This window comes from Oryctolagus cuniculus, chromosome 3 (genome assembly GCF_051225735.1).
Source record: "Oryctolagus cuniculus isolate XC-2025 breed Fujian yellow rabbit chromosome 3, ASM5122573v1, whole genome shotgun sequence".
In the NCBI taxonomy this organism is placed as follows: Eukaryota; Metazoa; Chordata; class Mammalia; order Lagomorpha; family Leporidae; genus Oryctolagus; species Oryctolagus cuniculus.
This window is the reverse complement of record NC_142869.1, coordinates 48857731-48882562: the sequence shown is the minus strand read 5'-3', so window position 1 is coordinate 48882562 and position 24832 is coordinate 48857731. Positions and strand designations below refer to the sequence as shown.

The 24832-nt window shown below is 43.6% G+C and overlaps 2 protein-coding genes across 25 annotated transcripts in view; one reads left to right on the top strand and one right to left on the bottom strand.

Moving 5' to 3' along the window:
• MYO1B (myosin IB) overlaps positions 1-24832 on the top strand; it is a 218409-nt gene that overhangs the window by 177830 nt on the left and 15747 nt on the right. For 10 of the 22 annotated variants that reach the window (XM_089330155.1, XM_089330156.1, XM_070070449.2 and 7 more), the window contains 11 exons: positions 2897-2959; positions 5300-5500; positions 6717-6943; positions 9726-9926; positions 11509-11602; positions 12540-12689; positions 17105-17173; positions 18661-18747; positions 19017-19103; positions 20915-21001; positions 24591-24665. In XM_089330155.1, coding sequence (XP_089186281.1) covers positions 2897-2959; positions 5300-5500; positions 6717-6943; positions 9726-9926; positions 11509-11602; positions 12540-12689; positions 17105-17173; positions 18661-18747; positions 19017-19103; positions 20915-21001; positions 24591-24665 — 1341 coding nt within the window. The remainder of the gene's footprint in view (positions 1-2896; positions 2960-5299; positions 5501-6716; positions 6944-9725; positions 9927-11508; positions 11603-12539; positions 12690-17104; positions 17174-18660; positions 18748-19016; positions 19104-20914; positions 21002-24590; positions 24666-24832) is intronic. The other 12 variants (XM_089330158.1, XM_089330159.1, XM_070070451.2 and 9 more) reach the window with 2 other exon arrangements.
• LOC149127332 (uncharacterized) overlaps positions 19388-24832 on the bottom strand; it is a 304837-nt gene continuing 299392 nt past the window's right edge. For 2 of the 3 annotated variants that reach the window (XR_016231995.1, XR_016232009.1), the window contains one exon: positions 21031-23555. The gene's annotated coding sequence lies outside the window, so the exon portion shown is untranslated. Of the gene's footprint in view, positions 20022-21030; positions 23556-24832 lie in introns of those variants that run through there. The other variant, XR_016231996.1, reaches the window with a different exon arrangement.

Genomic DNA, 24832 nt, shown 5'->3' with positions numbered 1-24832 from the left:
GCTCTTTGCTGCTGGTGCCCAGACCAGTGCTTGACACATGAAGATGCTCAATAAACAGACACCTCTATCTGGTCTCCTAGGGTTTCAGTAGAATCATATAAAATAATAGTGGGTTAAGAAACAGTCTGATATGAGCAGATAATTGTGGCACATCCATAGGGCGGTACTATCCAGCCATGAAAAGGAATGAATGGTTGATACAAGCAGTAGTGGGAATGACTTTCCAATGCATTGTGCTCAGTGAAAGAAACCAGATTCAGAAGCCGCATGCTATGTGATTCTGTCTCCGTGTCATCCTAGAAAGGGAAAGGTACAGAGACCGAGGTGGCCTGTGGAGAGCTGCAGCATCAGTTAAAGCCAGGGGTCAGAGGTCGTGGGTGGGCGTGACCACAAGGCACTGCCCGGGTGTTGCGGCGACTGATGATGGTGGTGGTTACGTGTCACGGCGCATCTGCCAAAACTTAGGGAACTGTGTTCCAGAAGCAGTCATGATCGCTGTAGATAAATTTTAAAATACTTTGAGACTTCACTCAATCTGAACAAGTATTGATTTTCAAAATTTATGTTAAATTAGGTAACATTTGTTGAGGGCTTACATAACAGGAGTTACATTAAGTGCTAGGGATGGATTATCTTGTTGAATGTAATTTTTTTTAACTTTTATTTAATGAATATAAATTTCCAAAGTACAATTTATGGATTACAATGGCTTCCCCCACATACCATCCCTCCCACCCACTACCCTCCCCTTTCCCACTCCCTCTCCCCTTCCATTCACATCAAGATTCATTTTCGATTATCTTAATATACAGAAGATCAGCTTAGTATACATTAAGTAAGGATTTCAACAGTTTGCTCCCACACAGAAACATAAAGTGAAAAATAATAGATGATTTTTTTTAAATGATGATGAAATCAGATCAGACCTATTGTCATGTTTAATCCCAGTGAGAGTCAAGTTGGGAGTTGATAATTTCTTTTTTTTTTTTTTTTTTTTTTTTTTTACAGAGGATCAGTTTAGTATACATTAAGTAAAGATTTCAACAGTTTGCACCCCCATAGAAACACAAAGTGAAATATATTGTTTGGGTACTCGTTATAGCATTAAATCTCAATACACAGCACATTAAGGACAGAGATCCTACATGAGGAGTAAGTGCACAGTGACTCCTGTTGTTGACTTTACCAATTGACACTCCTGTCTATGGCATCAGTAGTCTCCCTATGCTCCAGTCATGAGTTTCCAAGGCTATGGAAGCCCTCTGAGTTCTCCGATTCTTATCTTGTTTAGACAAGGTCATAGTCAAAGTGGAGGTTCTCTCCTCCCTTCAGAGAAAGGTACCTCCTTCTTTGAAGACCTGTTCTTTCCACTGGGATCTCACTCGCAGAGATCTTTTGCCAGAGTGTCTTGGCTTTCCATGCCTGAAATACTCTCATGGGCTTTTCAGCCAGATCTGAATGCCTTTAGGGCTGATTCTGAGGCCAGAGTGCTATTTAGGACATCTGCCATTCTATGAGTCTGCTGAGTATCTCACTTCCCATGTTGGATCACTCTCCCCTTTATTTATTCCATCGGTTAGTGTTAGCAGGTCCTAGACTTGTTTATGTGCTCCCTTTGACTCTTAGTCCTTTCATTATGATCAATTGTTGAATGTAATTTCAAAGTAGTCAGAAGTACAATTTGCTAAGTTTCTTCATCTATAATTCAGAATATATAATATATATGTATACTTTCCATTTTTGTTTTTTAGTAGCCTTTCTTTCCAAGTGCGCAATTATATATTTCAAACAATGGAGGAAATACCTTAATTTGGCTGCATTTTTATTTCCTTTTCATTTATTTGCTTTAATATCTTAGTGTCTTTTTCTTCATTTTCTATAGTGTCTTTTTGAGCCATTAAGGGCACTGAATCGTTTTTGTGTCTCTCAGTGTAGATCTTTCTAATGTGATTTTTATGTTCAGTGACTTAATAAAGTCCCATTTACCCTGAAGCTGAGTCACACGCATTTCCTCCTTATTTTAAGATGATCCTGATGCCTTAGAAATGTCTATACTTGTGTAGCACCTTTTGGAAACATAAACATCCTAAAAGCAAGAATCGGTCTCTTCCTGTCTTCTCATCATAAAGAGAAGGCCCAAACTTTGTTTTGCAACTTAAAACAGCATGTCTAGATTGTGTAAAAACACTTCTAAGAATATATAGGAATATCCCTAGCTTGCTGTATGAATTACATTTATTCCCCTTAGAAGAAGAATCGGTGTTTACACATGGGGACAGAGTGTAAGTAGACATGGAACCATTGCAATTGGCCCCACCGATTGGCTTTGCAATTAGCAGTAGAACCACTGGCTGGATTTTCATGTCTTCCCTTGATGAAAATACTTTGTTTTGACACTAGGCTTTTTTTTTTTTTAACACTTGAAATCGTTAATTGCCCTACAACATAGGATTGACTCTAAAATTAACTTTTTTCTTTGTGATTACAAATGAAGAACAGAAAACTCTAGGCCTTGGATTCCTGGGGTCAAGTTCTGCCTTACTTCCTTATAAACATTGTAAATATACACAAAGTAATATTGACCCAAGGGCCTGTTGAGTAAATACTTGGCACAGGGCCAGTGAAGTGCATGGGAAATTGCCACCGATGGGAGAGTGCAATGGGAGGCAGTCTTGGAAGAGGTCAAGAGAATGTGCTTCAATCAGATTGTGGTGGTGGTGGACTACTGTCTTAGGAAAATCTGGGGAACTAAAAGATGACATTTTCTGCACCAGTTTTATAAAGGAAACACACATAGAGTGCAAGTGAAACAGGCTAAGACGGACAAGCTTTTTTATTGGGTAGCATTGTGTCGTCATCATCATGGAATTTGATTTTGTTCTGTTTTGCTTCTCAGGACATAGAGTGGACTCACATCGACTACTTCAATAATGCCATCATTTGTGACCTTATAGAAAATGTGAGTACTTAGGTACAGTGTTCTAAAGAATGTTTTAGTAATATGATTCGCTACTTCTGAATGATCTCACCACCTTCAGTGTTGAGCATTAATATCTTCAGTGTTTTACAGTTTTCCTGAAGGAATTGCAGAGTTGGAGACTGGATTTTGGCCTTAAGACATCATCCGTGGTTCTTGCCATGTGGATGCTTTGATACTTAGCCTGGATCCCCCATGTTAATCCTGTTGTCACAGCACAGAGCCTGCTATGACCTTTTGTGACCACTCAACCCTGGGCCCCGTCAAGCCTTTCTTGTGTGCCTGGAGCCCAGGTCCAACCCATGGCTCCTGGGTCAGAGTAGGCTCAGAGCAGCTGACCAATTTGTTGCCAAAGTAGAAAATCCATTTAATTTTTAAAACTGGAGTGACTCCTTAGCATGCAGCTCAAGTTCAGACAAAGGGGAATAAAGGGACAGCCTCTTGAGCTGAATTAAGCAGATCTCCTCCCACCGAGTGGCTAAGAGAGACCCAGCATGGATTCAGAGCATGTGTGCAGAGGGTGTGGCTTGTGTAACCGTAGATGATGGAGGACCCAGTTAAGTAGGTGTATGTGGAAAAAAACCTTTAAGTGTTGAAAATGACTGGATAACTTTTGGTATGCTTTTTGGGTCTAAAATTTTTATTTTCAGATCTTACCCTATTGCTTATTGTAAATGAATGAATTGTAGGAAGACTGAGGTGTGCGAAAACGAGAGTACTCTGCCGTTCATGCTTAAGACCCCTGCGTACCCCTGAGGTCCCGTGAGAAGCGTGGTGCCCTGCAGCGGCCTCTGCATCCGTGGTGGTGAATGCCGTGTTTCAGGGCAACCATCGCAGGCCCCGAATGCACAGCAAATCATTTTCTGTTCATTTTTCATAAGCCCTTTTGGAAATGACGTAATTAGCCAGTTTCCCCCTCAGTAGTCAAGATCTCCCTCAAAGCTGCACCTTTGATTAAATTAAATGTTGCCAGTGGTGTTCTGGAGCATTGCTACTTTTCAATAAAAAATAAGGCTTATCTTGAAAAACCTGAATGACATTAGAATGGGCACACTAGTATTCCATGTAAGCAATTCGCTAATTTAAACTCTGAAAAATCGGTGGACTTCCTGAGAAAATTTCCTGGTAAAGCAGGGGAACTGTAGCTTTAAGAATTTCTGGCTAGCATGTTTTCCTTCATAAACATAATGTTGCGCTTAATTACTTTCCTTTAAGAAAATAAGGGGGGAAAAAGAACAATGGGAATGTATTTTCTGTGATTAGATCATTCCACCTAAAAATCCCCTTGCCTATATGGTGGAAGAAACGCGTGTTCACATAGGATCCTGGGTACGTGGAGGATATGTTTCCTTCCAGCACCATTAAACAATGATGTTTATTTGCAGGATGTTAGCACCACACTCAGTTCCTGAGAGTCCACGCTTCCCCAGGGTGTTGTGTGGGACGCGTGGAGGCTGCCCAGAGGATGTCACAGCCCCGAGGAGAAGGGGAGAGGAACTGGGGCCTTGGCCTTGGTGGAAGTGGGCGGGGTGGCGGTTGCTGGAGTGGATTGTTTTTGGAATTAAGACTGATGGGCGTGTAGGGGCAATCCAAGGAGCACAGTCTTTATTTAGCAGATAGAAGATTCCTGATTCATTTCTGATTCCATGTAGGGCTGACCACTCTTGAAGTAAGTATCACAGAGTCTGAACAAATGAATTTCCACCATTTTAACATCCATTTAGAAACTTTATACATAGCACCAGTTTGATTATAAACAGATATTCCTAAAAACAGCTTGATGGAAGTGGTTGTTAAAAGCAGCATTCTTAATCACAATCTGTTTTTCTTTTCCTTAGAAAATAAACTTTTTGTTGAACACATGTCCAGTTTGGAAACATGAAACCAGTTTCCTTCTTAAGGGTTGAATCAAAATAGTGCCCTAAGAGTCTGTGCCTTGTGATGTGATAGAGACAATATTGTCACTCTTGTTTCCAGTTTTCAGATTTGTTCTTGAACCTCGGAGGTCTAACTTGGTGTTTTCCTGACTGTAAAATCTCAGCGCTCAGCCAGCCGAGGTGGCTGAGATGACCCCCAGGCCCCGTTGGGGCAGGCGAGGTGCTGCTGCTACAGGTGCACTTCCACCCCACGCACACCTGGGACCCTTGGGGGAACAGGCTGCGTGCTGTGGCTTTTGTTAATTGTTCGAGTCTCCCCTCTTCCTTGTAGCTGTGCAGAATTGTCCGGTGACTAAGCTGATTGTGTTTGATGGCGGAATTAGGAGTAATTATTAAAACAGTACAGCGCGGGAGGAAGGGAACTTTTTTATTTCCTTTCTTCCAGAACACAAACGGAATCCTGGCCATGCTGGATGAGGAGTGCCTGAGGCCAGGCACCGTCACCGACGAGACCTTCCTGGAGAAGCTGAACCAGGTCTGCGCCACCCACCAGCACTTTGAGAGCCGGATGAGCAAGTGCTCTCGGTTCCTCAACGACACGTCTCTGCCGCACAGCTGCTTCCGGATCCAGCATTACGCTGGCAAGGTATGGCGGTGCTGGGGCACCGAGGCAGGCTGTGCCCGGAGTGCCCCGGAGACGGGGGCTCTGGCCGCTCGAGTCAGAAGAATGTTCAGTGCAAACAGAATCTGGACTGCGGAGAACAAAATCTCTGTGATACAGTCGACTAAAGCAAAGCCAGTAGAACTTAGAGGTCAAGTGTATTTTAAGAACCAATTTTATGGGGTGGGCACTGAGCGCAGCTCTTAGGATGCCACTGTGGTACATCCACATCCCATAATGGCATGCCTGATTTCAAGTCCTGGCTCTGCTCCCAACCCCAGCTCCCTGCCCATGCACGCCAGTGATTTCAAGTCCTGGCTCAAGTGCTTGGGGCCCTGCCCCCCAGAAAGAAGACCCAGATTGAGTTCCAGGCTCCTGGCTCTAGCCTGGCCTAGCCCCTGCTGTTGCAGGCATTTGGGGCATGAGCCAGCAGACAAAACTCTTTAACTCTGAGACTTTGAAACAACACAGGAAAATACCTACTTTACTTAAAAAAAAAAAAAAAGGTTACTATTTAGGGGAATTTAATTTTTAATACATCTAAATATTCTATTAAAAACAATTTTGACAGTAGATTAATTTTTAGAACCTAAATGATAATAAGTTAGAATGAATACCTCATTTCTAATAAAAGATTGCAAACCTCAAAGGAAAAATATTTCTTAGTTCTGTATGTAATAAAGAGTAAATATATAGTATCCGAATTACTATTAACTTGAAAATATTAGAACTTGGTGCTTATTTATTTTATTAGCCTGTATTATTAAAAGATACATCTCTGATCAATGTATCTGCTGCTCTAAGATGTCTATGAAAATGTTAGTGTACTCGCGACTTTATTTTCCCATCTACTTTTAAACAAGTTCGAATTGGCACAGGTAAACTAAAAAGTAAAAGTAAGACCTCAAAATAATTCTCAAGCACCAGAAAAATCTAAACCCTTTGAACATTTATGATGACATTTGGGGAGTTTATTCTAGCAAGTCCTGAAGGGTAATAGCATTTATTTGGGTCTCTTCTGTGATGGAGACAGATGAAATTTAAACTTGGAGCATTTGGCATTCAAGCGTGACTAATGTGCCGGGGAGGCTTGGATGCTAAGGATGAGACTGTGATGGAGATAAACCCAGGATGTTCTAACGGTCGTTTGCCATAGTGGCGTGCAGTGCCCCAGCCATTGAGTCCCGTGTGCTCCTCGTAGGTGCTCTACCAGGTGGAAGGATTTGTTGACAAGAACAATGACCTTCTCTACCGAGACCTGTCCCAAGCCATGTGGAAGGCCGGTCACGCCCTCATCAAGTCTTTGTTCCCGGAAGGGAATCCCGCCAAGATCAACCTCAAGAGGCCGCCTACAGCTGGCTCACAGTTCAAGGCATCCGTCGCCACCCTGATGAAAAACCTACAGACCAAGAACCCAAACTATATCAGGTACTGCGGGTGCACAAAATCCTCTTGACAGTGCACATGTGACAGCGCGCTCAAGGAATATCGATTTCCTGTTTGCTTAAATCTTCGTGTAGCTCAGGCAGAGTACTTACAGGTCAAATAGTACAACACTGGAGTTGGCCTAAGAAACACGCCAGTGTTCTTCCTCCCCATATAGTGACGCAAAACCATCATGTAAGTAAGAAGTGGTGGGGTGACCACGGATCTTGAAGCTGGGTGTTTGGCACATAGGGTCGTCCACTTTTTGTGTGTTGAATCTTCTGTTGTTTAATGACATTGTGAGGCTGCAGGGTTTGTTGTTCTTGTCAGTGTTGCAGAAAACTTTTGTTGGCTTCATTTTGGATTTTTGTGACATTAGAGCAGAGCGGCACAGCAGTGAGTGGAGCTTTGCTTTACTTAACGATTCTGATGTTAAAGGGATATGCACTTCTTTTTCTCCTGTGAGAGCTGCAGGCCTGGAAAAAGCAATGATTTTGAAAACAACCTGAAATGTTTCAAGGCAATAGAAAGATCTCCTTAAAAAGCCTCTGGCTTCTTATTTTCCCCTGCTTTGGGGGCATTAAGATAAAACTATTCCAAGATTTGGTAAAGACCAACTAGGATTAGCCTTTGCCATGTGTGTCTTTGGTGAAGTAGGTAATGGAAGGTGTGTGTCTGTGGGTTAGGTTTCCTATAGTACACCCACATCCACGGCTACCTCATAATTCAGTTATGAGGAAACGAGAATGAAAAACATTTTTATGTTTGCCTTGTTTACCTGATACTTATATTAGTAGAATTATAAAGGCAAAGCCCTTGGTTTGATTGTAATCAAGTTAGACTGTATCTTGGTTAGATCCCATTTACAGAAAAGTAACCAGGAAACTTTCTGTGATCAGTTGCTTTTGTTATTCTTGATTGAGTATATATTTATTTCATTTTACCTGTATTTTATTGAGGTGCCATTTGCATGAAGGGATGTGCACACATCTTGGGTGAACAGTTTGATTGTTTTTTTTAGCAATTATGTACACGTTGCTAACATCACCCTGATCAAGATGTGAAACATTTCCATCACCCTAGAAGAGTCCTTTATTCTTGTCCCTTTCAGAAATCTTAATAAATCCCAAATTGTAAATATGTCATATGTTTTTCCTGGAATCATGTTGGTTTCAGCTTTTGTATTTAGGCCTATTTTCCACATATTGGAAAGAAAAAGCTCTTTTTTCCATGCAGTTGTCTTGGTGCCTTTATTGATAATATATGTATAGGGGTTTAGGACTGAACTTAACAGGCTGTTCCATTGATCTGTTTGTACTTATGGAAGCCAGAGACTGGACATTATCTTTATAAATGGTAAAGAGTGCAATAGCACCACAGCCAAACCAATTGAGATTTAATTGTCCACACTGCACGTGTGTGATTTATTGGACGGTTGTAGCATAGTTGTGAATGTTTAAAAATCCTATTAGTTAGGACACAGAGATGGCTGCTCTATCATCCAAAACTACCAGTGGCTTAAAAAAGACTGATGTTTATTTGGGACATAACTTCCAAGTGTAAGGACTCCTGGACTCCTGGGGCTCTGCCATTTTCAGAGGGCTGTCCGCCATGTCCACACTGGCTGCCAGCAGGAAGTGGGAGAAGATCCAGGGCTGGACAGCCCCTTCTTTAAGGACACAGCCTCAGACCAGCAGACATTACTTCTGTTCTCATTCCAGTAGCCAGGTCTGGGGCCCATGGCCACCCTTCTTGCAAAGGGGTCTGGGAAATGTAGTCTTTCTTGCGCAGCAAGGTACTCCATTAAAAAGGAGTACATATCAGTGCAGTAAAGTGTATATGTCTTCAGTATGGCTTGTTGGATTTTTCCATATGTCTAAACTAGGGTTACCTCATCCAGACAAGATAGGAACCATTTCCATCATTCCGGAAGGTTCCCCTCTGCCCCGTCCATGTTGATCCTGTCCACCACCTCTCCTGAGGTAACAGCAGTGTTGGCTTCTAACTGTGGATTAGTTTTGCTTGAACCTAAGAGGAGAGGTCTGCAAAAAGTTGATGAAAAATACATATTATGGAAAACCATGCCTGCATTTCAAAATTTTCCCACCAAAATAAACCTGTCTTTTAATCCCATTTTCCACAAACTTTTTGAAGAGCCACCATGTAAGTGGAATTGAACAAAATGTACTCTCTTTCCAGATATCTTTCCCTCAGTAAAACGTCAGTGGCCCTCATCCATGGTGTTGTCTGTACTATTTGTTCTTTAAGATTCATTTATTTGAAAGAGTTACGGAGAAAGTAGGAAAGACAGAAAGAGATCTTCGATCTGCTAGTTCACTCCCCAAATGGCCTCAACGACCAGGGCTGGGCAAGGCCAAAGCCAGGAGCCAGGAGCTTCATCCAGATCTCTCATCTGAGTGCAGGGGCCCAGAGACTGGGCCATCTGCCCCTGCTTTCCCAAGTGCATTAGCAGGAAGCTGGATTGGAAATGGAGCAGCTAGAACTCAAACTGGCGCCCACATGGGATGCCAGCACTGTAAGTGGCAGGCTTACCCTGCTGTGCCGCAGCACTGGGCGCAGTTTGTTCTTTTTAAAAACTTCTATGTGGGCTGAATGTTATTAACTTTTAGGGTATAAAATTATTTGCTATAATTTTCCAAAGAAACAACTAGGTTTTTCAAGAATAACTATTTTTACTAGGAAACATTTTATAAATACTTTATAAAACATGAGCGTTACATTCCTAAGAACCCAAGTGTAAAATCTAAACTCTGCAACCTTTTAGGTGTATCAAACCGAATGACAAGAAGGCTGCGCACATCTTCAGCGAGGGTCTGGTGTGTCACCAGATCAGGTACCTGGGTCTCCTGGAGAACGTCCGGGTGCGGAGGGCGGGCTACGCCTTCAGGCAGGCCTACGAGCCCTGCCTGGAAAGATACAAAATGCTGTGTAAGCAAACCTGGCCTCACTGGAAAGGCCCAGCAAGGTAAGGAGTTTGTTGATGAGTTACATGATGAATTTTTCAAGCATATAAATAACACAGGGTTTCTTACGTGCTATTGGGCAAAGCGGAACCCTGTGAAAAATTGGGTATAAATCCGCCTTAGACCCTCTTCCATTGCAATACCATTTTGCGCTGACCCACATCTTCATTTTCTTTAAGGTCAAAACGGGACTTATTAAGTCCACATATGGAACTTGTTGATCCATAGATTTTTTTGGAAATAGGTTATTTGTAATTGACAACATACATTTGTGCAAAATCTCAGAAGGGTAGAGTTAGATGCACATGGATCACCCCCTTCAGCTGTTTTGCTTTTCACTTGGGGAACCGGCCCCTGGAGAGAGTCCGTGTGTTGCGGGAAAGGTCCCACTCTTTGCCTAGGTCTGCAGCAGCTGAGAAGCAGATAGCAGATAGCATTCCCAGTCAGTGTTCCTTCTAGTAAAGCTGAATTGGAGAATGAGGCGTGGGTCCAGGCCCCATCGCTTTTAGCTGGTCTGCCCTGAATTGCTCATAACTCACCCAGTCCCTGTAGAGTGCTAGATGCTGCAGGCCCATCCTGCCTTCTCCCCGTGCAGAGAGAGCCCGTGTGCTGGTGGCACAAGCTACCCAGTTTGCCTGTGCGGTGACCTTACTTGTACTCTTGGCCTCAGGCAGGTGCCCCTCCTCTGCAGGCTGTGAGGCTCTTCTGAGTGATGCGGGAGGGCCAACACAGCTGAGTCATGGGCTCCCACAGGAACTTGGCCATGTTCGTTTCAGTCTCCTGGTGTTGCCTGCACGTTCTCAGTGGACCCGGCCTTTCACAGGAATGTCAGCAGTCTTAGATACTCACCCTGCGTAAGAGGAAGACGGAAACTCCGCACAGGCACGGTGTGGTCCCTGATACCTAAGTCAGTGCCCAGATAACGCAGGATCTGGGTACTGTTCAGCTCTCGCTGCTGAACTTGTAGGGGATTACGATAAATGTGCACGGAACTACAGAACGTATTTGCACTCCCTGCCTGGCACCTCGGCCACAGGTGGCAGAGCAAGGTTTGGTTTAGAAACTGATTCTGCAACCGGGGTCCAGGATGGAGAGGTCAGAGCCGAGTCCAGGCCTTGCTGCAGCCACGAAAGGTTCACGTGCATTCGCATGACACTGGTTAGGCTCTCAGCACCCTCTCTTACCCTGTGCCCACACTCTGCGGGCAGGAGCAGTGTTTAAAATGCTCTCCAGAAATATCTGAGTTTTTTCGTGTGCACGCACATGCTCACACATACACAGACACACCCAACATCATTATGGTACATCATTATCAGTGTGTGTGTGTGTATAAATTGCCTCTGTTAAGGAAATCCAGAAATTGGCTCTAATATCACATTTTCTTAGAATACACAGTTTTGAACCCACATTTTTTTGTGTGTATTTACTGGATTGAATTCAATTTGTAGAATCCAATCTTGAAAATCTCTGGAAGGATGATTATTGAAAGAGCAGTTGCTACTGAGAACCTGATATCATGATATGAAACGGGATAAAGATGTTTTTGTAACTCAGAAAACTGTTTTCACTTTGGCTTTTTTATAGGTCTGGTGTGGAGGTTCTGTTTAATGAGTTGGAGATTCCGGTGGAAGAATATTCCTTTGGTCGATCAAAGATATTCATTCGAAACCCGAGAACAGTAAGTAACCAGAACCCTCACACTTTGAACTTGGGTTAAAGTCTGTGACATTTCCTGAGATGCTGCCACAAAATGTCACCTCTTGTGGTGATCTGCAAACATCTGAGATAATGGGACTTGCGTTTGCTGTGAAAAGTCCAAGTATTTCATCTGCTGAGTTGGATGACATTTAAGAAATCCTAAGCTATCATGAAACAATAAAACCTCCCTAATTCATGGCAACTGGAGGTAAATTCAGTCCGTAATATGTGAATTATACATAATTTAGAAACTACAGCAGTACTATTTTTAGATAATATGAAGGCACACAGTTGAAAATATTTTTAAACTTAAAAAAGCATTTTACAAATTCCACTGCATAGAACTCCAAGGGAGCCATTTTATAAATGATAGATGGGTTATAGAGCATCATTACTGTAGCAGTTTATTTGGTGATTTGAGATTTACAGAATTTGTAAAGTGTTGAAATTTGAGAAAATCCACCAGCATCTGCTTTCTGCTACAGACTGAGTATTCCTTCTGCAGACTGCTCCGAACCAGAAGTGTTTCAGATTCCAGAGTTTTTTAGATTTTGGAATATTCACATAGAATTTACAGGTTGAGCATCCCTAATCCAAAAATCTGAGACCTGCAGATTTCAGATGAGGGATTCTCTGTACATATTTTCATCCTCATGGACAATGTGAAAAATGGTCTTAAGCTCAGGTCAGTCCTTCTCTGATTTGTCATGAATTGTGGATCACTGGAGTAAAGAGTGTGGCACGTCCCTCAGTTCATCAGAACGTCCATCCACATCACCTGTAGTTACCGTGACGGCTTTTCCCCTCAATGTGGTTGAGCCCGATATCGTGGTGTTTTTCCCTCCTGAAGATCCCTTGCACGTGTACTTTGAGGTCTCGGAGGACTTTTGGTAAGTCCCTCCCTGTTTTCTTACTAGTTATTCAAATTAGAAGACCTGAGGAAGCAACGGCTCGAGGACCTGGCCACTCTGATTCAGAAGATTTATCGGGGGTGGAATTGCCGTACCCACTTCCTGCTCATGAAGAGAAGCCAAATTGTGATTGCAGCCTGGTACAGGAGATACGCGGTGAGATGCGCAGGCATTTGTAACCTGAATTGACGGGGCTAAGTTGCCAACCTTGATTGTGTTCTAACTCTGTGTGTAATTTGTATGTGGTTAATTCTCCCAGCAACCTCATGAGATGAATGCACTTAGGACTGATTTATTTATTTATTTTAATAAACCCAGGCTCTGAGCTTACAGCCCATGCCTGCACAGCTTTGAGGGGCAGAGCTTGGATTTGAATCCGAGACAACTTCTGAGCTTAGGTTTAGCGTGTGTGCCACACTGCCTTCCACAGATCTAGATGTAGGGAGTGGTCAAAGTACATCCTTAATTTGGTCATCCGAGAGGAAGTGACAATGTCATCTAATCCTTCGACTGTAGTTGGGTTAATTTTCCAAATAATTAGCTGTTTTCCATTATAGCAGCATTAAAAACGGCTTTAATTCCCGGAAGCTAAGGCCGTATTTCAGTATTTCAGAATTCTGGCTTCGGAGAAAGGATTGGATTATGTTGACTTAATTAATATGGGATTTCTTTTTAAAGCTCTTTCTCCCTTGATTGTAGACGTTTTGTTGGAGGTGAGCCACAGGTTTTCAAGAAGCGTGAAAGTTTGTCTCTTGGTAGCTGGAACTTGGGTTGTGTTCTCACAGTATGAGTTTTAGTGATAAGAACACTACTTCCAAATGCTTTTTCATCCTATGCTTTTTTACTATAGAGTGACTTGGAAAATTAATTAAATTTGCACTCAAATCGCCTTTGGTGAATTCTCTTTTTCGGCTCTGAGAGCTTTTGCTACAAGGCAATATGCAGTCAAGACATAATTTACGCTGACTTAGTCTCACATAATATATTGTAGCATTTTATTTCAAGTTTTAGTTAATAAAATTTACCTAATGAGTAAGCTTAATCCTTAAGAATATTTTTTTTTAAAGATTTATTGGTTCACTCCCCAAATGGCTGCTATGGCCAAGGCTGAGGCCAGGAGCCAGGAACTCCATCCAAGTCTCTTACATGGGTGCAGGGGCCCAAGCACTTGGGCCATCTTCCACTGCTTCCCTAGGTGCGTTAGCAGGGAGCTGGATGGGAAGCGGAGCAGCCAGGGCTGGAACAGGCGCCCATATGGGACTCTAGAGTCAGGGGCTGCAGCTTAACTCGCTGAGCCACAGTGACGGCCCTTAAAGAATCTTTAAAATTGCTTGCTGTAGTTAAAAGAGTGCAAGTACAGCACAAGTCTTGAAGTATGGGAGTGACCAGCATGCTGGTGGCGAATTCTCTGTGTGCACAGCAGGGCTGCTTAACTCTTTGTGCAGGATTCAGAGTGCTCTGCTTTCTGTTTGCCCAAGAAAGGAAGGGCCAGCAAACAGCTGTCCTCCACGAGCCCTTCTTAGCACTTTTTCTTTTGAGGCCATTCAGAAAATTCAAGTTTAAAGTGTGTTGAGGGATGGGCCAGCTCTGTGGCACAGTGGGTTGAGCTGCTGTCTGCAATGCCTGCCTCCCATCTGGGTGCCAGTTCAAGTCCTGGCTGCTCGTGGGACAGCAGCAGCAGATGGTTTAAGTCCCTGGGCTCCTGCACACATGTAGGAGACCTAGAAGAAGCTCTTGGCTCTTGGCTTTGGCCTGATCCAGCCCCAGCCATTGTGACGGGCGTGAACCAGTGGAGGGAGATCAATCAGTCAATCTCTGTAATTCTGACTTTCTAATAAATAAATAAACCTTTAAAAAAACATAAGTGAATTGCAGGGTAAGCATCTGGTGTAGTAGTTAGGCTGCAGCTTAGGATGCCCACCTCCCATACTGGTGTGCCTACTTTCAAGTCCCAGCTCCTCTCCCCAATTCTAGCTTCCTGCTAATGCTTAACCTGGGAGGCAGCAGGGGATGACTCAAGTCATTGGGTCCCTTGGTGCCAGTGTTGTGTGCGTTAAGCCTTCATCTGCGACACCAGTATCCCATATCAGAGTGCTGGTTTGAGTTGCGGGTGCTCCACTTGCAATCCAGCTCAGTACATGGGTGTCTGCCACATGGGAGACCTGAATAGAGTTCTTGACTCCTGGCTTTGGCCTGGCCTGGCCCAGCCCTGGCTGTGTGGCCTTTTGGAGAGTGAACCAATAGATTGAAGATCTCCCTCTGTCTGTCTGTCTGTCTCAGTCCTTCCCTCTCTCTCTATTGCTCTGCCTTTCAAATGAATGAATAAATCTTAAAAAGGAAGAAGGAGGCTGGCATTGTGGCATAGCAGGTAACGCCTATGATGCTGGCATCCTGTATGGGCACCAGTTCAGGTCCCAGCTGTTTCCCTTCCAGTCTAATTCCCTGCTAATAGCTTGGGAACCAACTACTAATTCCCATCTTTATGGCTTGGGAGAAGCAATGGAAAATGGCCCAAGTGCTCAGGCCCCTGCTACCCACATGGGAGACCTGAATGAAGTTCCTGGCTCTTGGCTTCCACCTAGCACAGCCCTGGCCATTGTGGCCAGTGAATGGACGATTCATTCTCTATCTCTGTGTCTTCGCTGTCTCTCCATCTCTCTTTCTGTAACTCTTCACTTTCAAATAAATAAAGAAATTCTTAAAAAAAAAAAAAAAAGTAGAGTCCCCTGCTACATGCGTGGGAGACTCAAATAGAATTTGAGCCTGGGTTGTTGCAGGCATTTGGGGAGTGAACAAATAGATGGAAGATCTCCTTCTCTCTATGCCTTTCAAATAAATAGATAATTTTTTTAAAAGAATAGTGGGGACGTGGGATATAACTATAGATAGGATGGTCCCGGGAAACTGTCTGGAAGAGGCTCTTTGATCAGCATGGTGAGCAGGCACAGGCAATACAAAGGACCAGGGGCTGCAAACACCATCTGTCCCCTCCTGCCTGAGATAGAGCTTTTGTGTCGCCAGGTGAACAAAGGGTCACTGCATACCGTGAATTCACAGTGGTAGGAGTCATGAGCGGTATAATTTATAGGAGGGAAACAAATAATAGCCCCATTTTTAGAGGATGCATTAGCTTTGCTCTCATGTTGTATCTGTGTCAAAATTTGAATACTTGAATTAGTTAACTCTGTGTTGCTCAAGTCAGTGTTAAAACTCACCAAACAGCCAAAAGATTTCCTGAATGCTGCTTTTTGGTTCCTGATGATTTAAAATTATTCTGTATCCTGTGATAGCTCATGGCTCCTTTGACATGAGTTGTAAAGTGAGATACAGTTATTTTTGAGAGCTTTAGATGGAAAACGGAGAGGTACCAGTGGATGTCAGAAACGGCGGTCAGTTATTACAGATGCAGCTTGTTCAGACATGTGTGGAATATTATTCTGTAAGGCATCTTGGTGATTTCTTGGCACCGCGTTTGACAGCTAAGGAAACTGGGCTCCAGAGAGGGTGACCTGTGCTCCAGGTCCCGTGCCCTCCTGGCTTTCTCCCTGACATCTCCTTTGGTCGAGTGGCTCATCTGTTGACGGCCCCTCCCTCTGTTGCCTCCGCTCTTCCAAATGAGGGCATCGCTCTCCCCGCAGAGACCAGAGCTGGGCGATCTCACCCTTACAGAGTGGGAAGGTCACAGCATGACTTTGGTACTTTGAAATGCTGTGGATTTTCATCCGAGTTGCCCGTGGTTTGGGGTACATCTCACACTAAATCCTGCAGGAGTTCACCTTTCTAGCTGGAGCGCTCCTACAGCCTCAGCTGGCTGAGGCATCAGCCCGAGAAGTGAGAAAGGCCGCTGGGCACTGGGCATGTTGAGCCAGAGCATGGAGCCTCCATGGGGCTTCCACCTGTTCCACCCTGTAGTAGCCTGTGCTGCCGCGGAGGCTGCCTGTTGTGCCCACCACTCTCCGTCTTTCCTGGGTGCTGTTTGTCCTTTCCACTGTTGACTCTCATCTGCAAGGCCTTGACGGTAGAAATGGAGGAGTTGGATTCATGTTTATATCCTCAGGGTTCTATTCAAATGCTTGTGCAGAGTAGGAGCTCCTTCTACAAAGTTCAGTCCACCGATATGCCTTTCCTTGAATGTTTAGCTGATTTCCTAGCTTGGAACCGAGGGAAAAGAGCAGACCTAAAAGGAACGGGGTCAGTTAGAGGTGTGAGAAATGACCTCAAAAAGTGAGAGCACCCCATAGCAGATGCAGGGCTCAGAGCGTGTCCATTGCCGTGTGCTTTCTGAGTATGGGCAGTGAGTGGGACCTTGCATTACCACAGCATGGCACAAAGAAGAGATAATGGTAGTGGTGGGTGCTACGTCATTAGAAATTACTATATTCAGCATCCTCGAAGCGTACTGTGGAGTAACTGTCATTGTTTTGGACTGTTTGGTATTTTGGTTTCTAGAAGCAGTATGGATGACCAAGAGTTGTTTGTGCTCGGGGAGCAGGTACCGTTTCCAGTCCTGGCGGTGTGCACCTTGCAGACCCGTACCTGCAGCTGCTAATACCTCCTCTTTTGTCCCGCAGCAACAAAAGAGATATCAGCAGATCAAGAGCTCAGCCTTGGTGATTCAGTCTTACATCCGGGGCTGGAAGGTGAGTCTAAAAGAATGTGCTTTGTTTGTTTGAGGCTGTTGGGTTCTTCACAAAGGATGACGTCTTGGGGCTCACCCAGCAGGGGAGGGCTCCTCCATCTCCTGCCCAGACCCATCAACAGTCAGATGGGGAAATAAACACCAGACCCTGTCAACAATCAGATGGGAAAATAAACACCACGGGCCAAGTGGGTGTCCTGGTGACCATGTCTTGGCTGCTTCCGTCTAACCAACTTTTTTTTTAAAGAGCTTTGTTCTCTAAGCAGGAAGTCCTTGAATTCATACTGTACAGGATTTCAGTATCCCTTTGCCACCTATTCAAGGGAATCTGTAGTCCAGAATGCAGTCTTGTGGCCATTATCTCTGACTGTGAACCCTCCCAGACCTTGGCCTCTGCAGTGACGTGTACTTCCCTGTAATGCCTGAGAGATCCAGAGCTCTGGCCAGATCCAGTGGGGATGGGATGGGGATGGTAGCAGTGGGTTAAGTGGTTTGGGGTCCTTGCTGCCGAGGCTTGCGTCAGGGGATCAGCAAACAGTGATCCATGGAGGAAACTAGCCTACTGCTAGATTACAGAGTGTCTGGCACTAATTGTAAGCAGAAACGGGGGGTTGTGACAGTAGCCAGGTAACCTGTGTTTCTCGGCTGGCCCTGTATGGAGAAGCTTACCGACCTGTGCTGGGCCTGCTCTAACTGCTTTCCTGTGAGGAGAGTTGATGGAATGCTCTAGATCCAGAAGAGATGCTTCAGGGTAGTAGTGCCCAGGCCAGAACCCCTTTGGAGGGTAGATCCTGGGCTAGGGGTCTGGCAGCACTGCCTGACCTTTGTGTAGGCCCAGGACAACCCAAGGGCTTGGTAGTTGTCCCACAGAAAACCCCAGAAGTCAAGCCTGCAGGCAAGTGAAACTGCTGCCTGCTCTTTCCTCCCTGACCACCTTACTGGAGCCTGGTGCCTGGTCTGCAGGGTGGATGCTCCAGATGCAGGACCCCAGCTCCATACCAGCTCCATCCACCTTCATACCATGTCCATGCACCTCCATCCCTGCAGCTCCTAGAGAAAGAAGTCACTGGTTTTCAATTAGATCATTTTGTTTCGGCAGTTAAAAAAAAAAAAAAATCTCTTGACTACAAAGGACAGCTACAGTTAGTGTTCCAGGCAGTAACAGTAAGAGAGGCGCACAGACTTCCGGGGCTCCCTGGAGAGCTTGCAGCTGCATTCTGGCCTGCACCAGTTTGTGTTGCTGTGGTCAGGTGTTTCCTGTCGCGCTTCATGGCAGGACTCTGTCCCAATCTGGAGTGGGAGCTCCCCGGCCCTGCTTGGTAATGTCGGCCTTGAACTTGGCCTTGACGACCCCATCTTTCCATTCTTTCAGCTGGATGTCTCACTGGAGCACTGCCATCTCTTTTAGGTGTTTTTCAGATCCCTGTCAACTCCATTGTTGTTTTTCATATTCTTTATTTTTTATTTTTTGGCGATTCGGTGCCTTAGGCTCGGAAAATCCTGCGGGAACTGAAGCATCAGAAGCGCTGTCAGGAGGCAGCCACGACCATTGCTGCCTACTGGCACGGCACCCAGGTAGGCCCGAGACCCAGAGGCAGGTGACGCGTGGAGCCGACTACCTCGGACTCGGATTCGGGGACATGCCGCGTTTCGCTGGCTTAAGCTACTGAGCACGCACTGGGCTCTCGCGCTTGCCAGCGTTTTGGTGTGGGGTGGTGGCACACGCTTTGGCGTTTACCATTTCGATGGTGACTGGGATCTTTCTTTTTCTTTCTCCTTTGGGAAGCAGCAGTAACCTTCCTTGCCTTAAACTGTTCTGTAACTCCTTTTCACATGCCTCACAGGCGCGAAGGGAACTGAGGCGGCTGAAGGAGGAGGCTAGGAATAAACATGCTATTGCAGTTATTTGGGCTTGCTGGCTTGGATCTAAGGTACTTGATGCGCACCTCCCATCACTCCACCCTGCAATGCTGCAGTCATCTGTCCCTATCTCTAGCCTATGAAGAGATGAATGACCACAATTAATGTGACTCACACTGGTGCATGTCCTAGCAGCTAGAATTAATACACCAGAGATACTAGTATCAGAAGTAAGCGTAGGAGTTCTTAGCATGTGTAGACAGAAAACAATAATTGCTTGCTAATAAGGCATGGGTACATTTGCTCTTTAAAAAAAAAAACACTCAAGTAATGTGCATGTTTAGTTCCCCCCCCCCCACACTTATGTATGTGGGTAGATTTCTTAGAAGTATTTTTTGTGGAGGGAGGCGGAGCATGTTGGGCAATGTTAAGATTTGGGCTGTAGTCAGTCTTCTGCAGTTGGCAGTAGAGTTGCCATTAATGCATGCCTTAAAAATAATTAATCCATGAATGAAATTGTTTGTAGGCACACTGTGGCAGCTATTGATTATCATAAGCAAAATATTCCATGTGCAAAGAATGATCATCTGTGCTCGCACAGGGAAAGATGTTGCTGCAGAGCTAGCTATAATTGCCACCGAAGAATCCTAGGAATGTCAGCATCAGCTGTCTGTTTTCAGAAACAAAGGCCTCCTGAAATACTCTCCCTAATCCCCAGGCAGAGTCGTGGGCTCTGTGGACATTTCCCGTACCCCAAGGGAGAAGACTGTTTGCTTTTTCTCAGCAACAAAAAACATCTAAGGTCATCTTTGCTAAAAATGTGTATTCCAGTTAGAAACCCAGTATCAGCGGAGTCCTGGCTTTTTAAGCCTACCTTGTCAACATGAAGTCCATCTTGTGAGAAAAATGGGAAAAGTCAACATTGGCCTCTGTAAAGAGCATCATTTGCAGGTTTTGGTCGCTCGGTTGGTTGTATTTTTCCTGATAATCTGTGAAAAACAAACCGGTTCCTCTAGTCAGATGAGGGAGGGAGTTGCAGCAAAAGCAGGACTGTTAGCCGGTTCCTGCTAGGCTGTTGCCACAGGGTAAGCTCGTTCCCCAGGCTCAGTACTGTAATGTCTTGAAACATTAATGCCAACAGCTGTCTTTAAAAATAGCTTGCCCAAGAAAACAATAAGCAGTACATACATATGTGTACATACAATAAACAGCATGCCCAAAGTGCGTCTCTCCCTGCGAGTCATTTTTAAACCTGTAAGGTGTGTCGCTTTTTGCCTTGCTTCAGTATTCAGTTTATTTCTCAGTCTGGGGCCCCAGCTAAAATCAAAGTCATACACATGCTACTTCTAATATTTTTAATGGGAAAAAATGTTGGAGTTTTAGAAGCTTTGTGTTTTGTTTACACTGCAGAAGAGCAACCCTTATCCCTCCATTTCCAGAGGGGGCAACTCCCAAGAGTTGTCTTTGTGTGTGTACAAGTGAACACTGTCCAGCAGGAGTTCCCAGCCGGTCACCAAAGGGAGTGGTAGGGGCCACTCACAGTTCCAGGGCTTGATAAAGCGGTGAGAGAGTGGGGCGATGGAAGCAAGAGGGAGAAAGAACAGGGGAGGAAAGATGGAAAGAATGGAAGCCAGGGGGCGGGGCCCGATCACCTGGCTTACAGCACACGTTGCCCTCTTGGAGCAAACTCTGCGCACTGCAAATTCAAGTGCCTGCCCCAGCCTGACCTCGGTTCTTTGGGTTTGATTGTGCACTGTTGCTCTATCATGCTGAAATCCTTATCCAGAAGTTGGCTCCTCTGTTGGGTGGGGTGTCTTTTTTCTGGTCATTTGTGCTGCCTGCATTGGGCTGTCTCTGTTATTTACTGTCTAAAACATTCTAGGCTCGAAGGGAATTGAAACGCTTGAAGGAGGAGGCTAGGCGTAAGCATGCCGTTGCTGTCATTTGGGCTTACTGGCTTGGACTGAAGGTACTTCCTCAACCACTTCTTTCTGCCCAGGGCGAACTCCGGGAAGCCTAGCACCTACTAACCCTGAGAAAACTGTTGATCATGCTTGCTGGTGGTCTGCAGTCTCGTAGAATGTCACCTGGCCTGATTGTATTTAAGAAGAAACCTGTACATGCATTTTTCCCCCCTGCTTTTAATTGTGATTCTTATTTCTTTCAATACAGGTTGAACATCGCTTATCTGAAATGCTTGCTATCAGAAGTATTTCAGATTCTAGATTGTGTTTTGTTTTGTTTTGAAATGCCTGCATAGATTTTTGTCAGTTGAATATCCTTACTCTAAATAGCAAAACTCTGAAATGCCCCAAAATGTACTCTCTGAGTGCATGTAGTCGTTCAAAAACATTTTGGTTAGAAACATTTAAGATTTCAGCCAGGGATAATATAAATAGGCTCAAAATAATAGCAATGTGGCATATTTTATCCAAGATACTTTGTTAGCCAAGTTCTATCTTTGTTTTCTCTCTGAATAAAAAGTGTTTGTTTTTTTTTAACCCATGAGACAGAGCTGTCCTAGCTGGCCAAATGCTGACCTGCTATGCACAGTACCCAGCCTGGGGATGGCAGGCTTTTGTTCCATTGATCTGCCTATTCTGCTCCGATAATGGTTGCCTGGCATCATTCTCATTGTTCAGCGTGGAAATCAGTGAGGTGACAATCAGGGGCCAGTGGGTCATTCAGAGTAAAGAGAACTTCAAATGCAGACGCTTTGTGATTAGGCAGGGTTTGTTTCAAAGTGGTGCTTACTGCAGTAGAATAAGGGATACCCTAGTAAATATGACTCTGAACTCTGAACACCTTGATAATGACCCCTGAGGCAATGGACGCATTTGGTCTTCCTAATATACAATAATTAATTGCCATTCATAGTGCCTTTTTGGGGTAATTAGGCCCCTTTTTGGCATTATTCATTATTTTTACTTCTATAACATTTAATCTTATTCTAAATATTTTAACATTGAGAAATCATTGACTAGGAATCTGAACAACAATTGGAAGTATCCCTGAGTTCTGCTTGAACAATCTGCATTGTTTTTCCCCGGAAGCTGAGCCTATAAATTTTTAGTAAATTACCTTCTTTGATTATACATTTTCAGTTTTTAAATTATCCTGTTTGTTCATCAAATAATTTTTGAACTAATGAAATAACAAATATTAAATTGACACATTATGAGTTCTGGTTAAGTTATATAACTTCTTTTTTTAGAGGAGTCAAATGAAACTAAACATTTTCTCACTTTATCTTCCAATTTGCATTACAATGCTTTAAAAATATTTATGTATATATTTATTGAAAGAGTTAGAGAGAAATTGATTTTCCATTCACTGTTCACTTTCCAGATGACCTCAACAACTAGGATTGGGCCAGGCCAAAGCCAGGAGCTAGGAGCTTCTTCCAGATCTCCCACATGAGTACAGGGGCACAATGGCTTGGGCCATCCTCTGCTGCTTTCCCAGGCACATTAGCAGGGAGCTGGATCAGAAGTGAAACAGCTAGGACTTGAACAGGTGTCCATATGGGATACTGGTACTGCAGATGGTGGCTTAACCTGCTGCACCACAACTTTTATAGAAGGAAGGAGAGAACTGCATTATGAAAATTTTTATTTTCCATAGTGATTTGTATCATTAATGTGTTTATCTTCAGTTTTCTGGGTTTTGTAACATGTGATTCAAAAATGTTTTCGCATTTGAAATGTATGTTAGCAACTGACAAAGCAAATTCAGTTCGTAAATGAATGTTATTTTAGCAGAAGTTAACTGGGCTTATTCTAAACATAACTTTTCCCCACTTTCCAACAAACAAAAGTATTTTAATATGTTACCATTATCTTTGTTATTAAATAAGACTAAACTTCTTTGAAGTCCAAGAATGTAATAATTTTGTAATTTCTTCTAAAGGAGAATTATGCTAATAGGAGCCAGTTTTTCCCTTTTAAATGATTTGATTTCCTGATGGAAATGTTTACTGGACCATTTTGGGACTTCTGGTGCCCCTGAGGGCCCCCGATTGTATGTGCCAACATGTTGTCAAAGGCTTTTATATATATATATGTGTGTGTGTGTATATATATGTATATTTTCCAGGAAAAATGACCTATCCTGTGGAATATAAAAAAACTTGTTGCAGTTGTATTATTTCAGTTATAATGAAATTCAACTAAATACATAGGACTTCTAGTAGATTTATAAGGACATGTTCTCATACAACCTCACTAACGTAGCTGTTTTTCTATGCCATTATCATTTCGAGTCAGTAGATACCACTTTTCTTCTCCTTGTCCATCTTCACCCTATGTGTTTGAGATTCATAATGTGAACCCCACAACTCCATGGCTAAGACAGAAATGATAATTTTAACAAGGATATGAGTAAAAAAGAAATACTGCCTATGAGGTGGAGGGAAATACCTTTAATCCTGAAGATGCCAGATTTGGGGCGCAGACGCCTGCCATTTCAGACGCGGGAAGCAGCAGGGGGTGAGGTGCATTCCGAGCAGTGAGGGCCCTTGTAGTCTGAAGACAAACACAGTTACTCTGCTGCCGCCTGGTCCTTGAGTGTAGAAGTTGGGCTTGCTGTTGCTAGATCTTAGGAAATTTTTAAGAGAAACCTGCTGACTGCATCATTATGTGAGATTTTAAAATGCATGCATATAAAACATTCATCTACATACAAACTGAATTTGGTAAGCGAGTTGCTAACTTAGAACCTCTGATGTAGAACTATTTTGAACATGTGCAGTTAAACCCAGAAAACTGGAGATGGAAGGAAATGACATACAATGTCTGAATTATTCAAGCAGGCTAATAGTTTGCTCACTTCCGACTCTCCTATTTACTTCTGGATGATACATCTTTTAAATATAGTCTCAGTTTCAAAATCTGTGTCATTCATTCATTTAGCAGATACCTCATTTAGTTTCTGTTATTTGTTAGATGTTAGTGTGAAGTAAATATGACAGTGTTGCAAGGAAAAACATGGGAACTAAAACTGTAATTTGTTTTATGTGCTATGATAGCATTAAATATAAAGTTCAGTGGGAGTGGAGAGAAGAGAAAAATTAATGCAATTGGATGGAAGATAATGGTTTAAAAGCTTCTTTTTAAATCCTTATTTTTAGGCACATTCAGTCCCCAGTGTGCAGTACTAAAGACCTGTCTTCATAACAAGCAAGGCTTTTGGAATCTGCACCAGAGTTCTTCAGACATTTGTTCTGTGTTTGAAAAAAATCCAAAGGAAAATCACTTTATATAATATTTTCCTAAATGTGTTTTAATTTGTGTTGAGTTTGCACCTGTGCCTGTATAAAATGCTTCTTGTCAAATCATTGGGTCTTTAAAACTAAGAGGATTCAAGGCAACATTGCATTCTGGCTTAATGCAGTTTCTTTTTCATTGACTTAAGGTTCAGTGTCTGAACGTGCCCCATTCTTGCCTAGTTCACAAAAGACACTCATACATTAATTCACGTATTTTTATTTTTAAGGGAGGTGTACCATGTGGTCACCTGCCAGCCGCGTGACAACCTCTGTAATCTGCTTCTTTTCCAAGGTACGCAGGGAGTACCGGAAATTCTTCAGAGCCAATGCTGGAAAGAAAATCTATGAGTTTACGCTTCAGAGAATTGTAAGTGGGTGCTTCGTGTATACGCTGATGCGCATCATTGCACTAACTGCTTAGCGCGAATTCCATGAAGTGTGACTTCTTAAAAATCGTGACTGATAACGATTGCATCATAGCACCGAGAGTTAGAGACCTTTTTTTGTCAACCCCCTGCAACTCCAGGTAGAACT